The sequence below is a fragment of the Bos javanicus genome, chromosome X (assembly GCF_032452875.1).
Source record: "Bos javanicus breed banteng chromosome X, ARS-OSU_banteng_1.0, whole genome shotgun sequence".
NCBI lineage: Eukaryota > Metazoa > Chordata > Mammalia > Artiodactyla > Bovidae > Bos > Bos javanicus.
Genome location: NC_083897.1, coordinates 81,949,172 through 81,970,729, shown reverse-complemented (window position 1 = coordinate 81,970,729; position 21,558 = coordinate 81,949,172). Strand labels below are relative to the sequence as shown.

The 21,558-nt window shown below is 41.7% G+C and overlaps 1 protein-coding gene across 6 annotated transcripts in view; it reads left to right on the top strand.

Moving 5' to 3' along the window:
* The window catches only part of DLG3 (discs large MAGUK scaffold protein 3), a 53,602-nt gene that overhangs the window by 8,526 nt on the left and 23,518 nt on the right, over positions 1 to 21,558 (top strand). For 5 of the 6 annotated variants that reach the window (XM_061409811.1, XM_061409810.1, XM_061409809.1 and 2 more), the window contains 2 exons: positions 281 to 383; positions 20,133 to 20,247. In XM_061409811.1, the coding sequence (XP_061265795.1) occupies positions 281 to 383; positions 20,133 to 20,247 (218 nt within the window). Of the gene's footprint in view, positions 1 to 280; positions 384 to 1,159; positions 1,227 to 20,132; positions 20,248 to 21,558 lie in introns of those variants that run through there. The other variant, XM_061409813.1, reaches the window with a different exon arrangement.

The following is a 21,558-nucleotide window of genomic DNA, read 5'->3' as shown; positions in this document are numbered from 1 at the left end:
TTATAGATATCCTTAGTGAGGGACAGAGACCAGACTTGTACTTAAAGAAGAAATGCATATCACTTGGCTCTGAACCCTGGTTGACATTTGACCCCCACAAAGATAATTATTACACTAGAGGTGTAATCTTTAGGTTTCATCATAATAGGCAGGGATGGGCTACTGAGAAAGGCATCTGAGTAGACTTAGGGATGGGTTACCCATCTCCCTCTCCTAACTGCTACAACAGAGAACTCCTTTCTTCCTTTTGAGGTGGCTCACAACACCTCTCTTTGGACAGGTCAATGGTGTGAACCTGAGGAATGCAACTCACGAGCAGGCTGCAGCTGCTCTGAAACGGGCTGGCCAGTCAGTCACCATTGTGGCCCAGTACAGACCTGAAGGTAGGAGAGGGAAGGCGGAACAAGATGATTTGGGAAGATTAGACCTATTATTCATTGCTGGCTTTTGCCATCATAGGTAACAAAGCCACTTGACTAGTTCTCTTCTACCCTCACACAGTAACCCCTTCCTCTCCCCTTTTCTGGGTGGGTTGGAAGCATCTATTAAGACTGTGCTCAGAGCCTTGTGATTAGGGCTGCAGTGCAGCTGAAGGCCAGTAGTGGGCAGCAGCCTACGGGAGGAAGCACAGAGATTGGGGCGATTGGAAAAAGGGGAGAGGGAAGTGGGGGCAGAGGCGAAGAACATAACTGTACCCTGGAACAGGCGAGTAACTCCTGGTTAGAAGGACCCAAGGGAGAAGAGTACCAACTTCTCAAGAGAGCTTGGACCAGCCTCTGTGACCCCCACTTCTCCCCTTATCAGGGTGACCGTGAAACACTCATAACCCCCCTGAAAAGGTGATGCTAGGTTCTCCGGATTGGGACTTGGAAGTAGACATCCCCCTCCCCCTACGGGGGTTCTTCTTTGTGTTCTCTTGGAGCGTGTCCCCCGGCCTGGGCGAGTGGGCGGGGCCAGTTATGCAAATGAAGATGTTTGATTGGCTGGGGCCAGCCAAGGTCCAGGTGCCGAGGTGAGCTGCGGGATGGCGCGCCCGAGCCAGCCCGCCGGCGGGGTGGCCATTGGCCGGCCGAGCGCGGCCTTCAGCCTCACGCCCCGCCCCCTGACCCAGGCGGAGGGCGGCGGGCGCCCCTCCTCCCCCCCCCTCGCGCGCCTCAGGCGGACGGAGGGGCCGGCGGGAGCTGGCGCTTTCTCAGCACTAGACCTGGACTCTGACCCGGCGCCAGGTGAGGTGGGGCGGACAGGGGTCAGGCCCCCTCACAGTCCCCCCTAGCCTCTCTACGGTTCTGTTCTCAGACTCTTTTCCCACACTGTGCCCCCAACTCTGCGCTCTCCTGGAATCCCTGGGCCGCGTGTCCACAGCTCCGCGCGGCGCGGGGCTTTGGAGCCCCTCCTGAGGGCCCCTCTCCGCCCCACGGAGCGCCTCGCGCGGCTGAGCGTTCGCGCCACTGAGTCCCTGTGGGTCTCTTAACCTCTTGGCCATCACCTCTCCCTACCCACGAACTCTGCCCTTTCTAACCCGGGGCCTCTGTTCGCCTCCTAACCTCCTTCGTGCCAGCGGCTGCGCCCCTAATTCCTGTCCTCCGAGGAATTTTCTCCGTCTTCCCCTCCCCCACACCCGTTACTACCCCCCACCCCCGACCTGGCGACCTCTGGGAACCCCCGAGGTGGGCTTTGTATTCTCGCCCCAACCACGCCCGCTTTTGCTTGCCAGCGTTTTCCGACTGTCGCCGACTCCTTTCGTCCCCCCTCCCCCTTGTCGGGCCGGTCTTTGTCCCTTAGGGCTGCAGTGCCTGGGCTCCTGGGACACCTAGGCCCCGCTGGCCGGTCACTGAGATGGAGGCAGGGCCCTCCCCCGGGCAGGTGCTCTCTTCCTTGATGAGATTGGGGAGAGGCTGGCAGCTCTGTTGCAAAGCCGTGAGGGATGGAAAGCGCCTACCTTTGTCCTTTCCGCTGCCCCACCCCCACCCCTTGTTCAGCGCCTGCAGGCCAAGAAGAGAGGGGCCTGCCACCTTTTGCACTAGGCTCTTTTGATGGGGACTAGAGTAGGGAGGTGACTAACAGGAGAGCTTGTTGATCTGAGGTACTGGGAAAGAGGGATGCAAATGGACACCTTGAGTCATTTCTTTCCGTGTTGGGTGTCCAGCTTAATGACAAGAAACACATTAGGGTTGTTGTCTTTATGATGCCTGCGTGTGCTGTTTGCTTCTCCGTGTAAACCTCACCATCTGATTTTTATTAGCAACCAATATTTATCCATTTCATGCCCACTGCTTAGGCAACCTAGGTTCTGCAAAGAAAATGGTTTCTTGTGTGTCTGTGGGTGTGTGTGTGTGTGTGTGAGAGAGAGAGAGAGAAATTGATGTGTTTTGGTTTTACTCACTGATACTGGACACAGGGAAACAATACTGTGAATTTGGTGGTAGTATGTTGGAAACTGGTAACTACATGTTTGTGTGAGTTTTGTTGGGAGAATGTAATTGGTTTCCATAAAGAGCCACAAGTTGTCCAGGCTGAAGGGATTCATTGCTCTCTGGGCATGTTTCTGAGCGTTTATGATGTTTGTCGAGGTGCTGTCTTATGTTAGGTTTCTCTACCATTTGAGAAACAAAGCCCTTCTTCTCTTAGGATTTAGTTGAACCACTGTTGTTAAGGCTCTGCCACCCCAATCTCACTTCTTTCCTTGGTTTGGAAAATCCATCAGGGCCTCAACATGCAAACTCTTTTTTTTGCCCATAAAAAAAATGGACCCTTAGAAACAGGCCCAGAGGGACTATCAAGCATTCTATGTTGGGCTCTGAATTTTCTTTGATAAAGTGATAGTTTTTAAGAATAAGGACTGCATGTTAATTATTTTATAATTATGTTAAATACTGTTCTTTGGAGGATTGCCTCACATAGGCATTTACAAAATGAATAATCCAAATATATATTTGTTGGCTAAAATGGCAGAGACTTTCCATGTTATTGGCCAAATAAGTGTTCATCATTTGTATTTTTTTCGCAAGAAATGTGGGCACTGGAAAGGATCACGTAGTCCAAGCCCTCACTGTGCAGATCAGAACAGCGACAGGAAAGCAGGGACATGACTTGCCTAAGGTCATGAAGGGAACGTTGCTGAGGGTCAGTGATCAGTATAATCCTAAAGTCCACCACTTGGGACAAATCGTGCTTGGGAGTACCTAGAAACCTGAGACCTTTTTGGAGCAGAGAAAAGGAACAGGGAAACTAATAGAAGAGAGAGTGAGGGAAAGAAAAATGTATGTGTGGAGGAAGGTGCGAGTGATCACTGTGGTGGCCCCTGAGGCACCATTGCTCAACCAGTGCAGCCTGTAGCTAGATATCCTTTAGTAGGAGAACTTAAAAAAATAGCTTTAACTAATTAGAACAATCAGAGTAAGAACATTTTTTCTCCTTTTTTTTAACAGCTTAATTGAGTATATGATTCATATACCATACAATGCATCCATTTAGGTGTACAATTTAGTGGCTTTTAGTATATTCACAGAACTGTGCATTCATCATCATAGTCAATTTTAGAACATTTTCATTACCCCTCTCTTTTGAATACATAGAGATGGTGCAAGCATTGTAAGGGTGATAAGTGTAGGACAGTTGCTTCCTGATGTATCTCATCTGGGCACTTAAGCTGGATGGCAGCTCTAACTTTGAAATATCTGGTTGCCTAATGGGTTGAACCCATAATGAAGATAGGAACCTTGTCTATCTATATAAACTTTGTATTATGCCTAGCATGGTTGCTTTATAAACATTTGTATGGAAGCTTTGGAAGATATTAAAATGGAAATAGAAGTGCTAAATGATAAGGTACCACAGTGAGAGATGCTGTTTAATAGTTTCACTGTTGATTGCTCCAAACTGTTGTGGACACAGCAATCCTACCTATTTAGCTAAAAATAGCATGATGTTCCTGGGCATGTATAATCCTGCTTAAAATTCAAATTGAAAATTTAAACACTGGCTCTTGGCAAAGGCTCCCTTCCAGTTTATTCTAAAATGAAAAATATTTTTCTGTGACTTGTGAAATTGCTCTATCAAGGGAAGGATGGGTTTCGTATTATAACATTTTTGATTTAGAAACTATCATCTCCTACATTTTCCTCCCTAGTTACTTTCTGTCAGCCTCTGTTTATAAACTGAGATAGTATTTTTCTGGGAAGCCCTTTTGTTTTTAGCATAGAACCTGAACCCCAAATCAGGGGCAGAGCCAGAAATTGGTCACTAAGGTAGCTAAACTGGGAACTGATCCTTTGTGACTAGTCTTTTCAACTGGAATGTAAATCCAGACAGGCTGGGGCGGGGGTACAGGGAATGAAAAAGAATTAAGTTTTCCATACTTACTTTGAAGTGCTGAAGAAGCACACTTTTCACCATGGAAACATGTACAGGTAAGGCCTGGAAGAGTTAAAGGATCAGTCTTGATAATAACTTGTAAGCATAAAAGGGATGTTTTCCCCATAACATTGAAGTAACCATCATATCTCCCCTGTTTGAGAATGAGGGATGTAAATGTAGCTGCCACCCTATCAGCATGATCTCTCTTGAGAGGGTAGAGGTGAAAGTTTATCAAGGCAAAGAATCAAAGTCCTGAAACTCCTACTGCCATCCTAAAAGAAGAAAGGAAGAAAATGAATTCCTGTTAACAGCATTTCTACACTGAACAATTTGAAGGCAGCTACTATTGTATTTATCTTTGTGCCCCAGCACCTAGTCCAGAGCCTGGCACATATTTTGTTGAATTATTGAGTATCTCTATGTTCTTAGAACCCGCCTGCTAATGCAGGAGACTTAAGAGACACTGGTTCGATCCCTAGGTTGGGAAGATCTCCTGGAGAAGGAAATGGCAACCCACTCCAGTATTCTTGCCCGGAGAATCCCATGGACAGAGGAGCTTTGCAGGCTATAGTCCATAGGCCTGCAAAGAGTCAGACACGACTGAAACAGCTTAGCACTTAGCACAGCCCTATGTTCTTTGGCCACCTGATGTGAAGAGCCAACTCATTGGAAAATACCCTGATGCTGGGAAATATTGAAGGACGGAGGAGACGGGGGTGATGGAGGTTGAAATGGTTGGATGGCATCACTGATTCAAAGGACAAGAGTTTGAACAAACTCCAGGAGATAGTGGGCTTCCCTTGTAGCTCAGTTGGTAGAGAATCTGCCTGCAATGCAGGAGACCCAGGTTCAATCCCTGGGTCAGGGAGATCCCCTGGAGAAGGAAATGGCAGCCCATGGACATGGAAAATGGAGAATCCCATGGACAGAGGAGCCTAGCAGGCTACAGTCCATGGGGTCGCAAGAGTCTGACATGACTTAGTGACTAAACCACCAACCACCACCACCAGGGAAGCCTGGCGTGCTGCAGTCCATGGGGTCGCAAAGAGACAGAGATGACTTAGTGACTGAACAGCAACAGTGTTCTAGATGGCTTTGTAAGCACTAATATCCATATGGGATAGGTGGTATTATCTCTATTTTCTGGGCTTCCCTGGTGGTTCAGACGGTAAAGAATCCGCCTGCTATGCGAGAGACCTAGGTTAGATCCCTGGGTTGGGAAGATCCCCTGGAGGAGGGCATGGTAACTCACTCCAGTATTCTTGCCTGGAGAATCCCCATGGACAGAGGAGCCTGGCAGGCTACAGTCCATGGGGTCACAAAGAGTAGAACACGACTGAATGACTAAGCACACACACACAATCCCTATTTTACAGATGAGGAAAGTGAAGATCAGAGAGGTTGAGTGACTTGCTTAAGGTCCCACAGCCAGTAAGGGGCAGAATCAAAATTTGAAGTCAGATTTCCTGAGAACTTCGTGTCCCAGGCTTTTGCCAATAGACTGCCTTTCTCCACAGCAGAGAAGCTGTGAGCCCCCCTACCCTACCCAGAAGATACTCTCTGAGAGTCCCAATTGTTAGCTTTTTAAATCTTGATGATCACAAACTCCTATACCAAAGGAGGTAACAAAACCTGAGGGAGAACCCTGTCTCCTGCAAAAGGAAAGAGGACTTAGAAGACTGCCACAGAATGGTATTGTGGGGGATACCTCAGGAGGAGCCAAAAGATGAAAGTTGATTGGCTTGACTTAATATGTGCAGGCTTAAGAATACTAATGCAGTAAAATGGAGTTGTGTTTGTAATTCATTTTTTATGACCTTACAATTCACTCATTTAAGGGTGTAATTCAGTGGTGTAGAATTCACAGAGTTGTGCAACCATCTTGTCAATCAATTTTACATTTCACCACCTCGAAAAGAAACTGAATCCTTTAGCTATCTCCCACCCCTCCAACCTCTCCATCCCCCTCAGTGCTGCTAATCTACTTCTGCTTATATGGGTTTGCCTGTTCTGGACATTTTGTATGAATGGATTCATGTATTATATGGTCTTTTATGACTGACTACTTTCACTTGACATAGTGTTTTTGAGGTTCATCTGTATGGTAGCATGTATCAATACTTCATTTATTTTTATGGCTGAATAACATTCTGTTGTATGAATATATCACATTTTGTTTATCCATTTATGAGTTGATAGGCATTTGGGTTATTTCTACTTTTTGGCTGTTACCAATACTACTCTTTGAACATCTGTATGCATATAACTGGATCATATGGCAACTCTATATTTAACCTTTCGAGGAATACCCCAGCTGTTTTCCGTAGTGGCTGTGCCATTTCACATTCCCACCAGCAGTGTGAGGGTTACAGTTTCTCCACATCCTCGCCAACCCTTGTAAATGTCAGTCTTTTTGATTCTAGCCATTCTGGTGGGTGGGAAGTGGTATTTCATTGTGGTTTTTATTTGCATTTCCCCAAATGGCTAATGATGTTGAGCGTCTTTTCATGTGCTTATTATTTGCCAGTCAGTTTTGCTTTGCTTGGTCCCTTGATTCTCAAGCTGTTTACGAATTGACTTGAGACCAGAGCAAGCCAACTATGTCATTACTCAGGTGATTAGAGGGAGGCAGGAGGAAAGGTGCTACCTTTCACTCTTATCAACTGTGTGCTGGAGGGCTTGGGTGCAGATAATTTTAGCTAGGAATGCTGAGCTGATAAAAATGATAGGGCCCACCTTAAAAAAACCCAGCTTATTCACATACTGTACAATTCACCCATTTACAGTGTACCACTCAGTGGTTTTTAGAATGTTCTGAGTGATACAGCTGTCAATTTTAGAACATTTTCCTCACCCCTAAAAGAAGTCTCATCCCATTAACAGTCACTCCCTATTTCCCCCAAACTCCTCCCCTCTTCCTAGCCCAAGGCACCCACTAATCTACTTTCTGTTTCTGTAAAGTTTCCTTTTCTGGCCCATTCATATGAATGGAATCATATAATATGCAGAATATGCAGTCTTTTGCATCTGGCTTCTTTCAACATAGTTTTTTCAAGGTTCATCCTGATGTAGCATGTAACACTTCATTCCTTTTTAAGGCTGAATAATATTTCATCTTATGGTTATACCACAAATCGTTTATCCATTCTTCAGTTGATGGACTTGGGTTGTTTCCATCTTTTAACTGTTGTGAATACTGCTGCTATCAATGTTCATGGGAAGATTTTGTGTGGTCATATGTTTTCAATTCTTTTGGGTATATATTCCTAGGAGTGGAGTTGCTGGGTCATAAGGTAACCACATTGAACAGTTTTGAGGATCTGCCAGATTTTGTCAAAGTGGCTACACCCTTTTAGGCCCACCCTGTTTTGCAAACTTAGAAGAGAAAAAAATGTTAGCTTTCTTTTCAGTTTTGCCTCCTGGGGCTGAACTTTATATACAGCGTGCGCACGCTCGCGCGCTCTCTCTCTCTCTCTCTCTCTCCCCCTCCCTCCCCCCCCTCTGTGTTTGTACTTGCGTACACTGGGCTTTTCTGGCTTCCATGTAGCTTAAGGACATGGTAGCTAGAGTTGGCAAAGCATTCTGATTCTAGCTAGACAGGTGCTTTCTTGTCCTTGTTAGATGGTTTGAGACAAAATCCTAGGAACTTTGGTGTCTATAAAACATTGGTTCTTCTGATAGGGTAGAATGATTAGAATAATATAGAAAATGAATTATTTCTTATTTATTTATAGCTTTTTAGGATTTCTTAATTTAATGTGTTGCTTGTTGAAATCTTGACCCTGATATTTACACTGTTGCTTTGTTTGTTTAAAGCTTTAGACTTATATTCCATAATAGGGTAATTGTTTTATTGTTTTTAATAGAGAGATAGAATAATTTGGGCCTATCCCTGGTGGCTCAGACGGTAAAGAATCCGCCTGCAATGCAGGAGACCTGGGTTCAGTACCTGGGTTGGAAAGATTCCCTGGAGGAGGGCATGGCAACCCACTCTAGTATTCTTGCCTGGAGAATCCAGTGCACAAAGGAGCCTGATGGGCTACAGTCTGTGGGGTCCCAAAGAGTGAGACACGACTGAGCGACTAAGTACGCACACATATCATTGTCATTGAGATGAAAAAATATGGGTTTTGCTCCTCTTATCTTAAGAAAGGGAACCATCTTGGAGGAGTAGCCAAGGCCCTGGGTTCTAGTTCTGACTTTAAGCAGCTGAATGATCTTGTACTAGTCAACTTCTTTGGACCTCAATTTTCTGATCTATAAAATGATGGGACTGTGTGAAATGATCCCACATGTTTCTTCTAACTCAAATTCTGTGTTAGATAAGTGGAATTAAGTTGTGAATTCAATTCACAAGTTCCTGTTTGTGACTAGAGTGTTACTGAATCACAGTTTTGAGTTAATAACAATCTTGCATTAGTAAAGGTCTTGTCTTCCCCTCTTCTTTTGTGTGGTAAGACTTTCATCCTCTTGAAATGGATCTTTGTTTACTTTTCATTGAATTTAGATATCTTAAAAATGCAAACACCTTAGAGATTTGGGGATTTTTCAACTTCATAAAATTAACACATTTTGTATAAATATATACATTAGGGGTCTGCATACATGAGTGTCCTTCAGATTTTCAAAAAGAAGAAAGAATTTTGCAAATCTTGGGTTAAATAAACTAGATTATTGAGTTGTCTTGTAAACACTCGGAAAAAGAAGTGGTGAGCACTGAAATCACCATTGATTCACCAAGGTCAAACAAATCATGTCAGACTGCCAAATTGCCTTGATGGACAGGGCTACTAGACTGGTACATCAAGGAAATATGGTAGATGTGGTGTATCTAGATTTCAGCAAGGCATTGGCAGGGCTTCTTTGTTTTACTCTTGGATAAGATGGCAAGGTGATAGCAGTGGTAATACGTTTAAGTGGATTTGTCTGCAGCTGGTTGAGTGATCACTCCCAGGGAAAAATGAAGAATGAGCCAGGAGCAGCATGGAGGGGAATTTCTAGTGCCCGTGTGTCCTGTCTTCATCCTTGGGCCTGTCCTTTTCAGTCTGCCTCCACCTCCCCCTCAGATTATATTTTATATTGTAATATATAATTTTAAAAATTATATTTCTCCTGGGTATATAAATATTACATTCAGATTTGTAGAAAATTGGAAAACAACAAAATACAAAGTTAAAAAAAAGCCCAAATCATGTGTAAAACTACCTCCAGAAATAACCTTGTATTTGTGTGTATTTCCCTCCAAACTTTTATATCTCATATAGTATATATGTATGTCTTTCATGTCTTTCAAGACTGGGATCATTGTATTTAAGCAGTCTTGTATCCATTCTTTTAACTTAGCATATGTCATTAATATTTTATTAAAGTGGTTCTTAATAATTAAATATTCCATCATGTGTGCACCATAATTCATGTAATCATTCCCTTATTGGAGGACATGTAGGTTGTTTGCAGTTTGTTTGCAGTTTTTTTATTTTATAAATAACACATTGATGCATATCTTTGTATGAGGCTTTTTGTGAATCTGGGATTGTGTATTCAGAATGAATTCCTTGGAATGGAATTATTGGGCCAATGGATATGAACATGTTTAAGACTTTTGATATATTTAATATGTATTTGATATATTTCTCTATCTCCAGCAACAATATAAAAGTGTATATTTTGAGATCCATGCTAAAATGGAGTATTATTTTTAAAATATCTGTGCAAATTAGGTAAAAATGTTATTTAATGCATATCTTAATTTGTATGTCTTTTTAATAATAGAATTGAACATTTCTGTGTGTGTGTTCATTGATCATTTTTTGTGTGTGGATTGCCTGTTCATACCCTTTCCCCATTTCCTTGTTGAGGTATATTTATCAGTTTTTGCATGCATGCTAAGTTGCTTCAGTCGTGTCTGACTCTTTGCGACCCTACGGACTGTAACCCGTTAGGCTCTTCTGTCCATGAGATTCTCCAGGCAAGAATACTGGAGTGGGTTGCCATGCCCTCCTCCAGGGGATCTTCACTGACCCAGGTATGGAACCCGTGTATCTCACGTCTCCTGCATTGGCAGGTGGGTTCTTCACCAATAGCGCCACCTGGGAAGCAGTTCTTACTGACCCGTAAAAGCTTTAAAGTAGTCAGTCATATATGTTGAAAGATTTTTCCCATTTTGTACTTTGCTTTTTATTTTATTTTGATGTACAGATGTTTTGTTTTTATGTAGTCACATCTATCAGTGTTTTCTTTTTTGTGTATTTTGCCTCTGCCCATAGCTTTGGAAAGGCCTTTCTTACTCTGAGAGAAAATAAATGTCCACCTTTTTTTAAAAAATTCTAGTTGTTTAATGTTTTTCTTTTTGCATTTAAAACTTTAACTTGCTGGAACTTTATTTATGATGTAAGGTAGGATACTACCTTATTTTTGCTCCAAATATTTTAAGAAATTACCTTGGAACCATTTATCAGATAATCTATTATTTTCTTGCTGTTTTGGAGTGCCACCTTTATTATGCACACGCACACACAACCACACTCACGTACTCATAATTTGGATTTTGGGTTTCTTAATTCTGTTCTGTGATATTTTACTCTGGGATTATCAGTTACTGAGAAATGACCACAGATGCTTTGACAATAACCAGAAGGGTCTTTCTCTAGGTCTCAGTTTCTGGGTTCCTTCCACAGAAACTTGACCCAAAAGATCCAATTGATACCCCAATAAACATTGTCAGATAATTTGTGATCCTGTTGGAGTGACCACTGTGAAGAATAGTTGAATCTAGACTCTCAGTTGACATGTAAAACATAGAAATCAAGGATTTCCCTGGCAGTCCAGTGGTTAGGATTCTGCACTTCCACTCTAGAGGGCTTGGGTTCGATTCCTGGTTGGGGAACTAAGATCTTGCAAGCTGCTGGGTGCAGCTGCAGCCACAAAAACCCAAAACAAAACAGAAATCAGTTACATACCTATGGCTGATTCATGTTGATATAAGGCAGAAACCAACACAATATTGTAAAGCAGTTATCCTCCAATTAAAAATAAATAATAAAAGAAATCAGTTACATTAACTCATTAGCAAGCTTAGTCATAAAATGTTGTGTTTCAGTCACTATATTGCAATATTTCTGTTAAGTGGGAAAGATTGTTGTGAACAAGAGTACCTGCTACCTTCAGAGCAAGGAAAGGTACAATTCTTTATTCATTCTCGTGTTTTCCAGATGAGATGTTTTGTCTTGGGGTGATTCTACATAGACTTTGACTTATGGGTTAAAGGAGCTAAAGGCTTTATTAATCTTGTATTTATTTGAATACGCTGTATGAAATTCTTTAGAAATAGAGAAAAGACCCTATTTGAAGCTTTTACCCTGATCTCTGTTTGGTGATTCAGTATAGGGTGAGAAGAGCCAGTGGCTAGGTCCTATGAAAAACTTTTTCTTAGCTTGATATAAGATCAAAGCATTTTTATGCTACTCGTTTCAGACCAGGTGGCTGAATGTCATGGCACCTTATATAGTACAGTGCTTTTGCTCAGTGCCCTTCCTGCATCCTCACTAAGCTCGTTAGGGGACAGAAACATCCAGTCAGTAGGAATAATCTGGAATTTTTTATGGCATGCTGATATGGATTGTCTTGTTTTCTGTTGGATTCCCAGTATCAGGATGCTGTCCAGAACTCTGGTAATGTGTGTGTATGGCTGAGGAAGCATTGTGACAGTGGAGGGACCAAAATACAATGACACTGAAGTTTCTGTCCTGGGTTAGTCATAGTTCTGAGCCCATTGTTCTAAAAGTAGAGCTGAAATTTTCTTCAAGCACCATTTGCCCATATGGAGACCTGTTTGCCACTTTTCTGCCCTCTCATATAGCCTTAAATTCTTTTTGTTTCAATTTATACTCCTTACATTGGTATTTTTTGACCCAAAGAATGTAGAATTATTTGCAGATGTGAAGATTTCCTTCTTGTAGATCATGTTAAAAATTTTAATTAGACTAGTCTTAGGTTTGATTTCTTATAGACCGCATTGATTTGATTTTAAAATCATAATTATGTCAAAATCAGAAGGGACCTGAGAAATGGTTTAGTTTTAAAGATGTCAGATATTTTAAATAGTAGGCTCCATAATTGGAAACTAACCCAAGTAATAGGCTTCATATTATTTTATAGAGACAAGTTTGTGGTTCTAAGAAATGTGCTTTTTGACGATTCATATGCTTATCTCCACACTGACATATAAAAGGTATCTTCTTTATTGGGCTTATTTTACTTTTGGCTCCATTCATTTCTTTTGAAAACATGAACTATGTTGTTGGTACTGCTGCTTGTAATTCATACAAATCCTGAGGGTTTGCATTCCACAGGCAACTGTGGAAACCTAAAACACTTCATACTCATCAGAATTTGTGACTCCCTCACATGATTCCTCTGAGCTCAGGGCAGCTCAGCAATGGCAAATGAGGGCTGTGTGAATTTGAGATTTGAACACCTTCACTTCCTTAGGAACAAATGAGTCTTTGGGCAACTATTGACTTATTTTGTGATGATAGCAAACCAAGACACTGTGCTGCTACTCAGCCCTGTCTTTTACTCAGTATTTGTGTGGGAACTTAAGGTCAGCAAGTTACATTTCTCTTTTTCATTTTATTTGTATTTGCGTCTTTCCATTGTTCCTGCCTGTCACAGTCTGTGTGTCTGAAGTCTGTTATCCAGTTGTTTCCCCACCTTCATTGTCATTTCTGAATTTGGTAGGCATGGCTTTTATTTTATTTTGGAGCATTTACCTTTTATATCTTCGTTCACACCATAGGTAGTCAGTGCTGCATGCAGACTAAGTACTCTTTGTTGCTTCTATTTGTTTCTTGTCTCTACAACATTTTCCTACCCATAATCAAATAGAACCAAATAAGTTTTCTATAGTTTGAGGAACTGAGCCCCTTTCAGCGTTTCCAAATTACTGACAAGTGTCATTTCTAATACCAAGAAGACAATTTTTCTGTCATTAGGAAGGTAGATGCATTTGAGATCAGAGTCTTAGAGGGGAGATGGCTTTGGAGGCCTGGTTATGTGTCCATTTCATAGTAGTGAACATTGTAGTTTCAGTCCTCTTTGATGCTGTATTAGGCTATTAAGTAGGTCTTGAAAGCTCTGATATGTTAGTGTTTTGCAGAAGTGGTTTACAGTTTTGTTCAGTTTTTACCCTTTTGGGGTGAGTGGAAGGAGAAAGTTTTGTGTTCTTTTTCCATACATTAGTTCCTGAGGAGCCAGAATTTGAGAATTACGGTGTCCAGGTTTGTCCTGTCAGATCTTTATAGCAAGTTTACACATTCATTAAAGGTTGTTGACTCAACAAGGGTGCTAATTGCTATGCTAAACTTTGAGAAGGAAACAAAAAACACATCAAGCAGCTTATAGTTTTATAAAGGAAATGACATCACAAATTCTGGGCACTAGATTTTAAAAAGGGAGAGGTAGTGGAAAGCCTGGAAACCATGTTAGATGAAGAATGTTTAAGGAAGTAACAATATTTAGCCTGGAAAAGAGAGAACTTATTTTGAGGACATGATGGCCGTTCTCTATTATGGCTGATATTATCCCACCTTTTCCTGGTCTTTTAGGAAACAACTCAGAAGCTGCCTTTGATCCTTTCTCATTCTACATCCAATCAGATGTCAAAATTTCTCTCCTCTGGCGCCAGCATATTTCTTGATTCTTGCCTCTCTTTCTATCCTCAGTTGCCCCCACACTATGTCAAGCCTTTGAAGTCACTCTCTGTACTAGTAGAACAGGTTCTTGGTCTCTGTTGCCTTTGTCCCTGTTTTCCTTTCTATATTATGTTCTCAGAATAATCTTCCCCCAAACCTAGTTCTAATTGTATTACTTTCCTATTTAAACACTTAACAGTGGTTCCCAAAGCCTAGTAAGAAAAGCCCTTACTCAAACTATTATAATTTGGCCCCCAACCTTCCATCACTTCCCCTTCCCCTGTTCACACTCTACATTCTATTCAGTCTTATTCAGTAGTCTTGGAACCTGTTCCAGGCTTTCCAAGCTCTTTGATTTTCTTTAAATTGTTCCTTCCTACAGTTATACAGAAGAGAATCTCTCATGTTTATGCTGTTTTAGACACCAAAATAGGACCAGCTAACAAAAGAGATGGCCCTCAATCTAACAATTTTCTCTTGAATAATGTCTAATGATGAAATAATAGAGAGCTTCCCAACATTGGATGTATTTGAGCAGAGACTGGGAGCTAGCTGGTTTGGATGCTGTAAAGCAGGCTGCCCACCCCCAGGCTGTAGGTGCTAGACAAGAAGAGAAAGCATGGTTCTCTGCTCTGAAGAAACTTACATCTACATGTGAGGCACCACGCTTATTCTCCCCATGACAGCCAAAGTGATATACATACACACATGTTCATGTCATTCCTTTACTTAAAATCTTTCAGTGACTTCTTCCTGTTACTCTTAGGATGGATGCAGAAATCCACAAGGTCATGTATAATCTGACCTCAGTCTGCCTTCCTAGTCTGATCTGCCAGTATCTCCTTACTTCCCTGTGATCCAGATATTTTTTACCCCCACATATTTTGTTTCTTCTATCTGGAATGCTTTATCTATCCCTCTTCCCCCTGGCTAACTCTTCATCCTTAAAGACTCAACTTAAATGTCACTTCCTCATGGAAACCTTAGTTAACACCCTGCTATCCCCCACTCAGTAGGTTGGGTCATCCTGTTAGTCTCACAATCATAATTAAAGTTGTAATTAAATAGTTGTTTCTTTCATTATTGTAATTTCTAGGAACCATTTGATTACCTTTATATTCCCATCAGCTCTCATAATGCCTGGCACACAGTAGACATTTAGTTAATATTTGGATAAATAAATGAATGAATAAAACTTCAGGGTGGTGAACAACATAAAGGATATTCAGTGTCAGGCAGGGAGGAAAATTTCAGGACAAGGGAGTAATAGCTAGGAACGAACAAATTGTGTTCAAGAGTTGCAGGCAGGTTAACTCAAAAGAGGATTCTGTTATTGTATGCCAGAAACCAACACAAAATTGTAAAGCAATTTTCCACCAATTAAAAAAAATAAAATGTTTTTAAAAGAGGATGATCTGTCTGATGACACATGGGCTAGATCAGCTAAAAGTGATAGGATGATGGTTTTAGCAGTCTTTGACATTTTAGTTGAGATTTAGTTGCTACTGAATTATTGTAGATACTTGGATGAGGGGCTCCAAGTTGGAGTTTTAGGAAGGCTTTTCAAATAAGAATCTTAAACTGGACTGGAATTTGGAGAGCCTGGGGGCAGACTACCAGCTAGAGCAATACAGCAGTGGTTCAGAGAGGAGGTAACTATATGACCTAAATCCAGGCAAGAGACGAAATATTAATGAGAAAACAAAAAGGCAATGACAGTGGAAATTAGAAAGAAAGAGATGGATTGAGGAGGCAGTTAGGAAGAACATCAGCAAAACTAGAGGAAACACTGGTTGTGCACAGGGGAAAGGGGGCTGTTGTTTCCAGTACCAGGGAGATTTGGCTTGAAATTATCAAGTAGGTGGATGCAAAGTGGTCAAAACTAAAAGTGGGTATTTCTAGAGGTAGATAGAATGTCATATAGGTACTAGGACAATCCCTTTAAATCAGCAATTCCACCCATCGGTAAACCTTTCCTGTGATTATGCAGAGAGAACATTTGAGGTTCCTTTTTGTCTATTCCAGAATGCAGTTTTGGCTTTACTTTCACATAACCTAAATGCTTATTAAAGTTTTTTTTCCCAAAACGAAAGATCACTCTGTCCTTAAAGGTAAGTTCTATTTCTTCAGGATCAGAAAAGCTGCTGGAAGCTTTAGAATAGCAGTTTATCCTTACTTCCAGTTAGAAGGGTTTCAGAATGTTGGGGTTCAGTTTAGTAGTGCCAATCAAATTTTTTCATGTGCATGTAATTTGACCCTGCAGTTTCAGTTCAAGGAATCTATGCTATAGAAATGCTCATACAAATACACAGAGCAGCACTGATTGTAATGTAAAAAATCAACAATTTAAATATATGTCAGTTGGGATATGACTGAATAAATTATGATCTGTCCATAATATGCAATACTATGCAGCTATTATAAAGAATGAGGTAGATCATGATTCATGTCAGTATAGGTTGCCATGACATCAGAGAATGAAAAAAGCATGTGAATCTTTGTGAGTTGTTAATGTATATAAATGATATATACAGAAAATAAGTCTGGAAGGATACATACTAAAAATCCTAACTAGTTGCTTCTGGGCACTGGGATGGGGAAATGATAGAGGAATGTCCAAAGAAAAAGAATTTTTTTTAATCATATGCTACTTTTATAATTTTAAAAAGTGTAAACTCATTAGCTTTCTTTGCAGGCACATTGGACAGAGGCCTCTTTAGCATTTTCCCATGGAATTTGCAATTATATTACCATTTCTTTTTTTATGAAAGCTTTCCAACCCTCTTGTCTTACCTTCTTTTTGAGACTGGCTACAGAATACTTACCTTATCTTTTCCCTGAACTAACAAAATTCAATTTTGTAATCGAGACCAGCAGTTTCAAACTTTATTTGGCATCAGAATCACCTTTATACTTGTCAAAAGTACAGATTCTTGGGCCTACTCAGTAAGTTCTGAGTCCGTGTGTCACGGGCGAGGGTCCAAGATCCTGGTTTTTCCAGAGGGCCCCCAGGTGGTCAGTGAGGAACCCTGTTTGGGGAATGATGTCTGACTGTCCTCCTTACTCCCACCTCCTTTTCTCTCTGTGATTAGTAAAGAGAATGAGGTAGCAATGACTCACTGTGGATGTCTTTTGTGGATCACAAATAGTTGGGTTCATCTGAATGGGAAAAAATAAATATAACACAGTTTAGTAGACTTAAGATTTTAGTAATAAATATTCTTTAAAATAGCCTGTTTGAAGTAGGACGTTTGGGTTATAGATGCTGGTCTGGTGGGCTTCTAAGGCAATGACTTAGGCCTAGGATATGCCTTCCAGCAACAGGTTTGTTTTGAGTGGAAGGGGAAGTGAGGCCTTGGCAAATTGTGAGGTCTTAGAATTCAGATACTGTTTAGGTGAAGCTTTTGTTCTTGGGAAATGATGCCTCTAATATTAAGATGAGGTACTATCTATCTAAAGACTATTCTAAACAGCTTTTTGTTAAAATTATTTTCTCTTTGTTATAAACCAAGTTTGCTAATCAGATGCCCACTGTGGGTTATTGGTATCTCAAAAAGGTGTTTAAAAAATGTATACTCCATTTGCTTTCAACTGTTAACCTTGGGAACAAAAGTAAATGGGAATACCTCTTAACTACCTTTCCAAGCCCTCAGTGAAGCTGACAGCCATCAGTTAAATAAACTATTAGGTTTATTAGTTTGAGAACAGAAGCATCGACTTGGGCACAGTTTTCTAATTTGCTTCTCGTTTACCCAACAATCATTTATTCAGAGGCTATTCTGTGCCTACTGGACATTAGATAACTCTGCAAATAAAAGCCAGAGGCCCGTGAGCAGCTAGAACTCTAAGGGGATCATCTGAATGGGGAAAAGTGAATAAAACACTGTTTAATAGATTTGAAAGCTTAGTAGCATGTAGAAAACAGAAAATGACTTCCTTAAAGCAATAGCTTTGTTCTCTTTCTATAGTCTATTTTAAGTGGGCCCTCTGGCCCAGTGTTATCAACCTTGGATTAGGAGCTTGAGGAAATGGTGGTTTGGTGGTTGTTTTTTAAAGGGTTTTTAAAGAAATGTAATTACTAAGCAACTGCCATGACCTGCTGCTAAGTTGGAGTTCAATGGGCAAGCAATTCCAAAGAAGAGAATATATAAACAAGTTGGGAGAGGGGAAAACAGCTTAAAGATAGATTGGGTGTTTTTTCCTGCATTCAATGCATATTTCTGCCTTTTACTTAGCTTGTGCAAGAAAGGGCTGCTTGGTCAGAAATATCTTTGTTTCACCTGGTCTTCTCTCAGCCGGTGAGTGGGGAGGAGGGCCAGAAAGAGCCAACTAGAGAGGGTTGGGCTGGAGGGCTGAGCCTTAGGGTGGGACCCGTGCCTGGGCGGCTCTGGAGGTAGATAGCCCTGCTGCTGTCCAGGGCTGCTATGACAGATTGCTCACCGCCCTCTACCTTTAAATTGGGACACCTCATTGATATTGATGTGTTGCCTTGTAACCCTCAGAACAGGGACATTGTCCAGCTGCTGTCTCTCTTCTTTCCCCCCAACATTTAATGGGTGAGTCAGTGACTTAACTGCTTCCTGCAGGATTTCAGGGATGGGAGTAAGTAATGAGGACAAATCACCATAACACCAGTGCGTGATGAATGAAAGAGCACACAAATTTAACCAGTTGGCTTCACTGGTACCAGAGTGAACAAAAAGAAAGTTGGTTGGGAAGAGGAGATTTGTTTGAGCTAGAACTCTATTCTCTCCCCTTTAGGCTTTTTACTGTTTTCCTTTATACCCAACTGAAGGTCAGGTTGCTTTGCTGAGGGGAGGGGGAGTGTCAGGTGTTGGAACAGGTGTTCTGTTTTCTGCCTGTAGAGTCGTACAGACTAGATGGGGATGCTTCTTGCCAGCCCTCTGTGGTGAATGAAAATGCTTTTGTGGAATTTTTTCCCCCTGGAAATGTGGTTGTTTTTTTAAAGCAGTTCCCAACCTTCAACCCCCTAGTATAAACCTTCAACCCTCTAGTATTGACTTCCTTTAAAATCAGCTTCTCATAATGAAGTATGCCTCTTTTCTATCATTTTCACAGTCTGTGCCTTAGAGATATCCCATTTTATGTGGCGATCATAGACCTGAAAAATGTGTGAAGTGTGTGTTTGAGTGTGTGTGTCTGTATGTGTGTGGTAAATGTGAATATCACATTTGAGATGTACTAAGAGAATGTCACAGTAAAGTAACCCTATAAAAAGCCTTTTATAGTAGTTGTATGGATAGAGTTCATTTTCCTTTGTCAGGTTTTCTTAAATTGGATATAAACTTGTAGTCACCATTCCAGAATGATGAGGCTTTTTCAGGCTATGTGATGGTGTCAGTGGGCTACATAGTTGGTCACAGACTTATGATCCTACTGACTAGATGATTTTGGAGGAGAGATATATCAGCAGACTTCTGGGTTTGGGAGAATTTTTATTGTGATGTTTGTTCAATTGTTACTGAAGCCAAAGACCCTGATTGTTAAGAGGGAAATAATTCAGGAGACCTTTGTGATCTCCTTTTCTGATTGTGAGGTTTGTTTTTACCTTTGTACTGCATTCCATTCTCCCCCCTCAAAAAAAAGTCACCTAGAAACAGATCATCTTCTTTGCCTAATAATCATATAATGGCTTCAGGTCTTTTCCTGCCCTTCCACCCTGCGTCTCAGGGCCATCTGTTCTCTGCAATCCACTTTTCGGGAAAGTCTCCTTTCCCATCTGCTCTCCTTGGGTCTCAGTGTCTGCTCTAAAGATTTATGAAGGCTGCTCTGGGACCTCTTTCCAGTTATTTTTTAAGATCAGTAAGCTTTTTCCATTCGATTTGTCCAAAAGTTACTATTTTTTCAGGTGTATTCTTTCATTCTTTCACTCTGGGGGTGGAGAGAAATCTATCTTTCTGTGCTTGCCAGAGGTACTCTGCTTATCAAAGCAAAGATTGACTGGGCTGGCTCTGGCTGCTTTGAAGCCAAGGGTCCTCTTGGCCTTTTGGCCGCTGGCAGATAGGCTCAGTGCAGCTCCTTGGGTTCATTTTTTTCCTGTCCTTTCCCTTGTCTCCCTGACAGAGTACAGTCGCTTTGAATCGAAGATCCATGACTTGCGAGAACAGATGATGAACAGCAGCATGAGCTCTGGGTCTGGGTCCCTGCGAACAAGTGAGAAGAGGTCCTTGTATGTGAGGTAAGTCTCACTTTGGAACACTAGGCTTTGTGTGGCATGAGGGAAGCTCCGTGCCAACCCAGCCCTTCTTGTTTAACTAGTGGGATAGGGAGTGTGTACTCCCAGTACTAAAACAACACTTTGCATTGTGTGCTCAGGTTGTGTACTTTATGGTCAGTATCTCCTCCCTTTTGTGAGCTGGCTTCTTCATTTTCACTCCTGAATGACTCAGTATGGGAAATTTTCAGTGTACTCTCTAATTGTAAAAGACTGTTGCTAGTCAGCATTCAAATAGCACTCAAATGTTCAAAGTACTTTGCTCACAATCTGTGATTTGAGGGGAAACTTGGCATTCCCACTTCCACATATGCATAATAGACATCAGACTTTGTATCCGAACATATCAGCTATCACTGTGTTCTGGTACAGGGTCTCTTTTAAGAGACCAAAGAACTGACAGGTTGCTACATTCTGTTTTGTTTGTTTTAAGTTGTGTTTGCTCACTCCCTGCTGCACTGGTCTGCTGTAAATGAGTCATGGAACATAGGATGGGATGATGTACCTTCCACAGGAAGGGCGGGTGGAAAGGATATATAGCGTTGGATTGCTGCTAAAGCTTTTCAGAGATACTGCCCAAGGTTGAGCTTGTGACCCTTGAGGCACATAATAATACTTTGTCAGGTCAAAGTACAAACCTTGGAGCGTTAGATTGCTAAATGAACACTATGGACTCCTAGAATTAGTGATAGTTTTCTTCTTCCTGCTTGGGCTTCTTGGCAAAACTCCAACAGTCTGGGGTAAGTACATTGTATCTCTCCAAGGGTAGAATCCTCAGAGAAAGAAGCAGGATTACTCCTCTGAGGTGTGTGTGTGTGTGTCCTCTGAGGCTTGTGTGTTTGTGTATGTCTGTGTGTTTGTATGTGTCTGTGTATGTTTGTGTGTGTCTGTGTTTTAATGCTTGTATCAAACTCTTGGGTTGAACTTTTTCTAGTGGTCTCTGATACCAGGTTGGGGGCGTGGAAGGGAGGCTACACAGTTGCTAGTTGCCTGGCAACATGACATCTGTTTTGTCCTTGGGGTTTGAGATGACGATAGCCAACCGATGTAAATGCTAATTGCAGTTTTTCTCTCGGTGCTTGATTTTCTTTTTCCTCAGTTGCTAGTCCCTGACCCTCCTGCGGGGAGAAGAGCCAAGGGAGTCCAGATTTGAGCCTCAAGCCCACTAGACTCCTTCATGGTTCTTTTCTAGAATGAACCCTCAGCTTGATTCCCTCTGTGTTGAGAGCAGCTTTCTTCACGTTTGCTGTGAAGAGAGGAGAGCGGGAGGAAGGC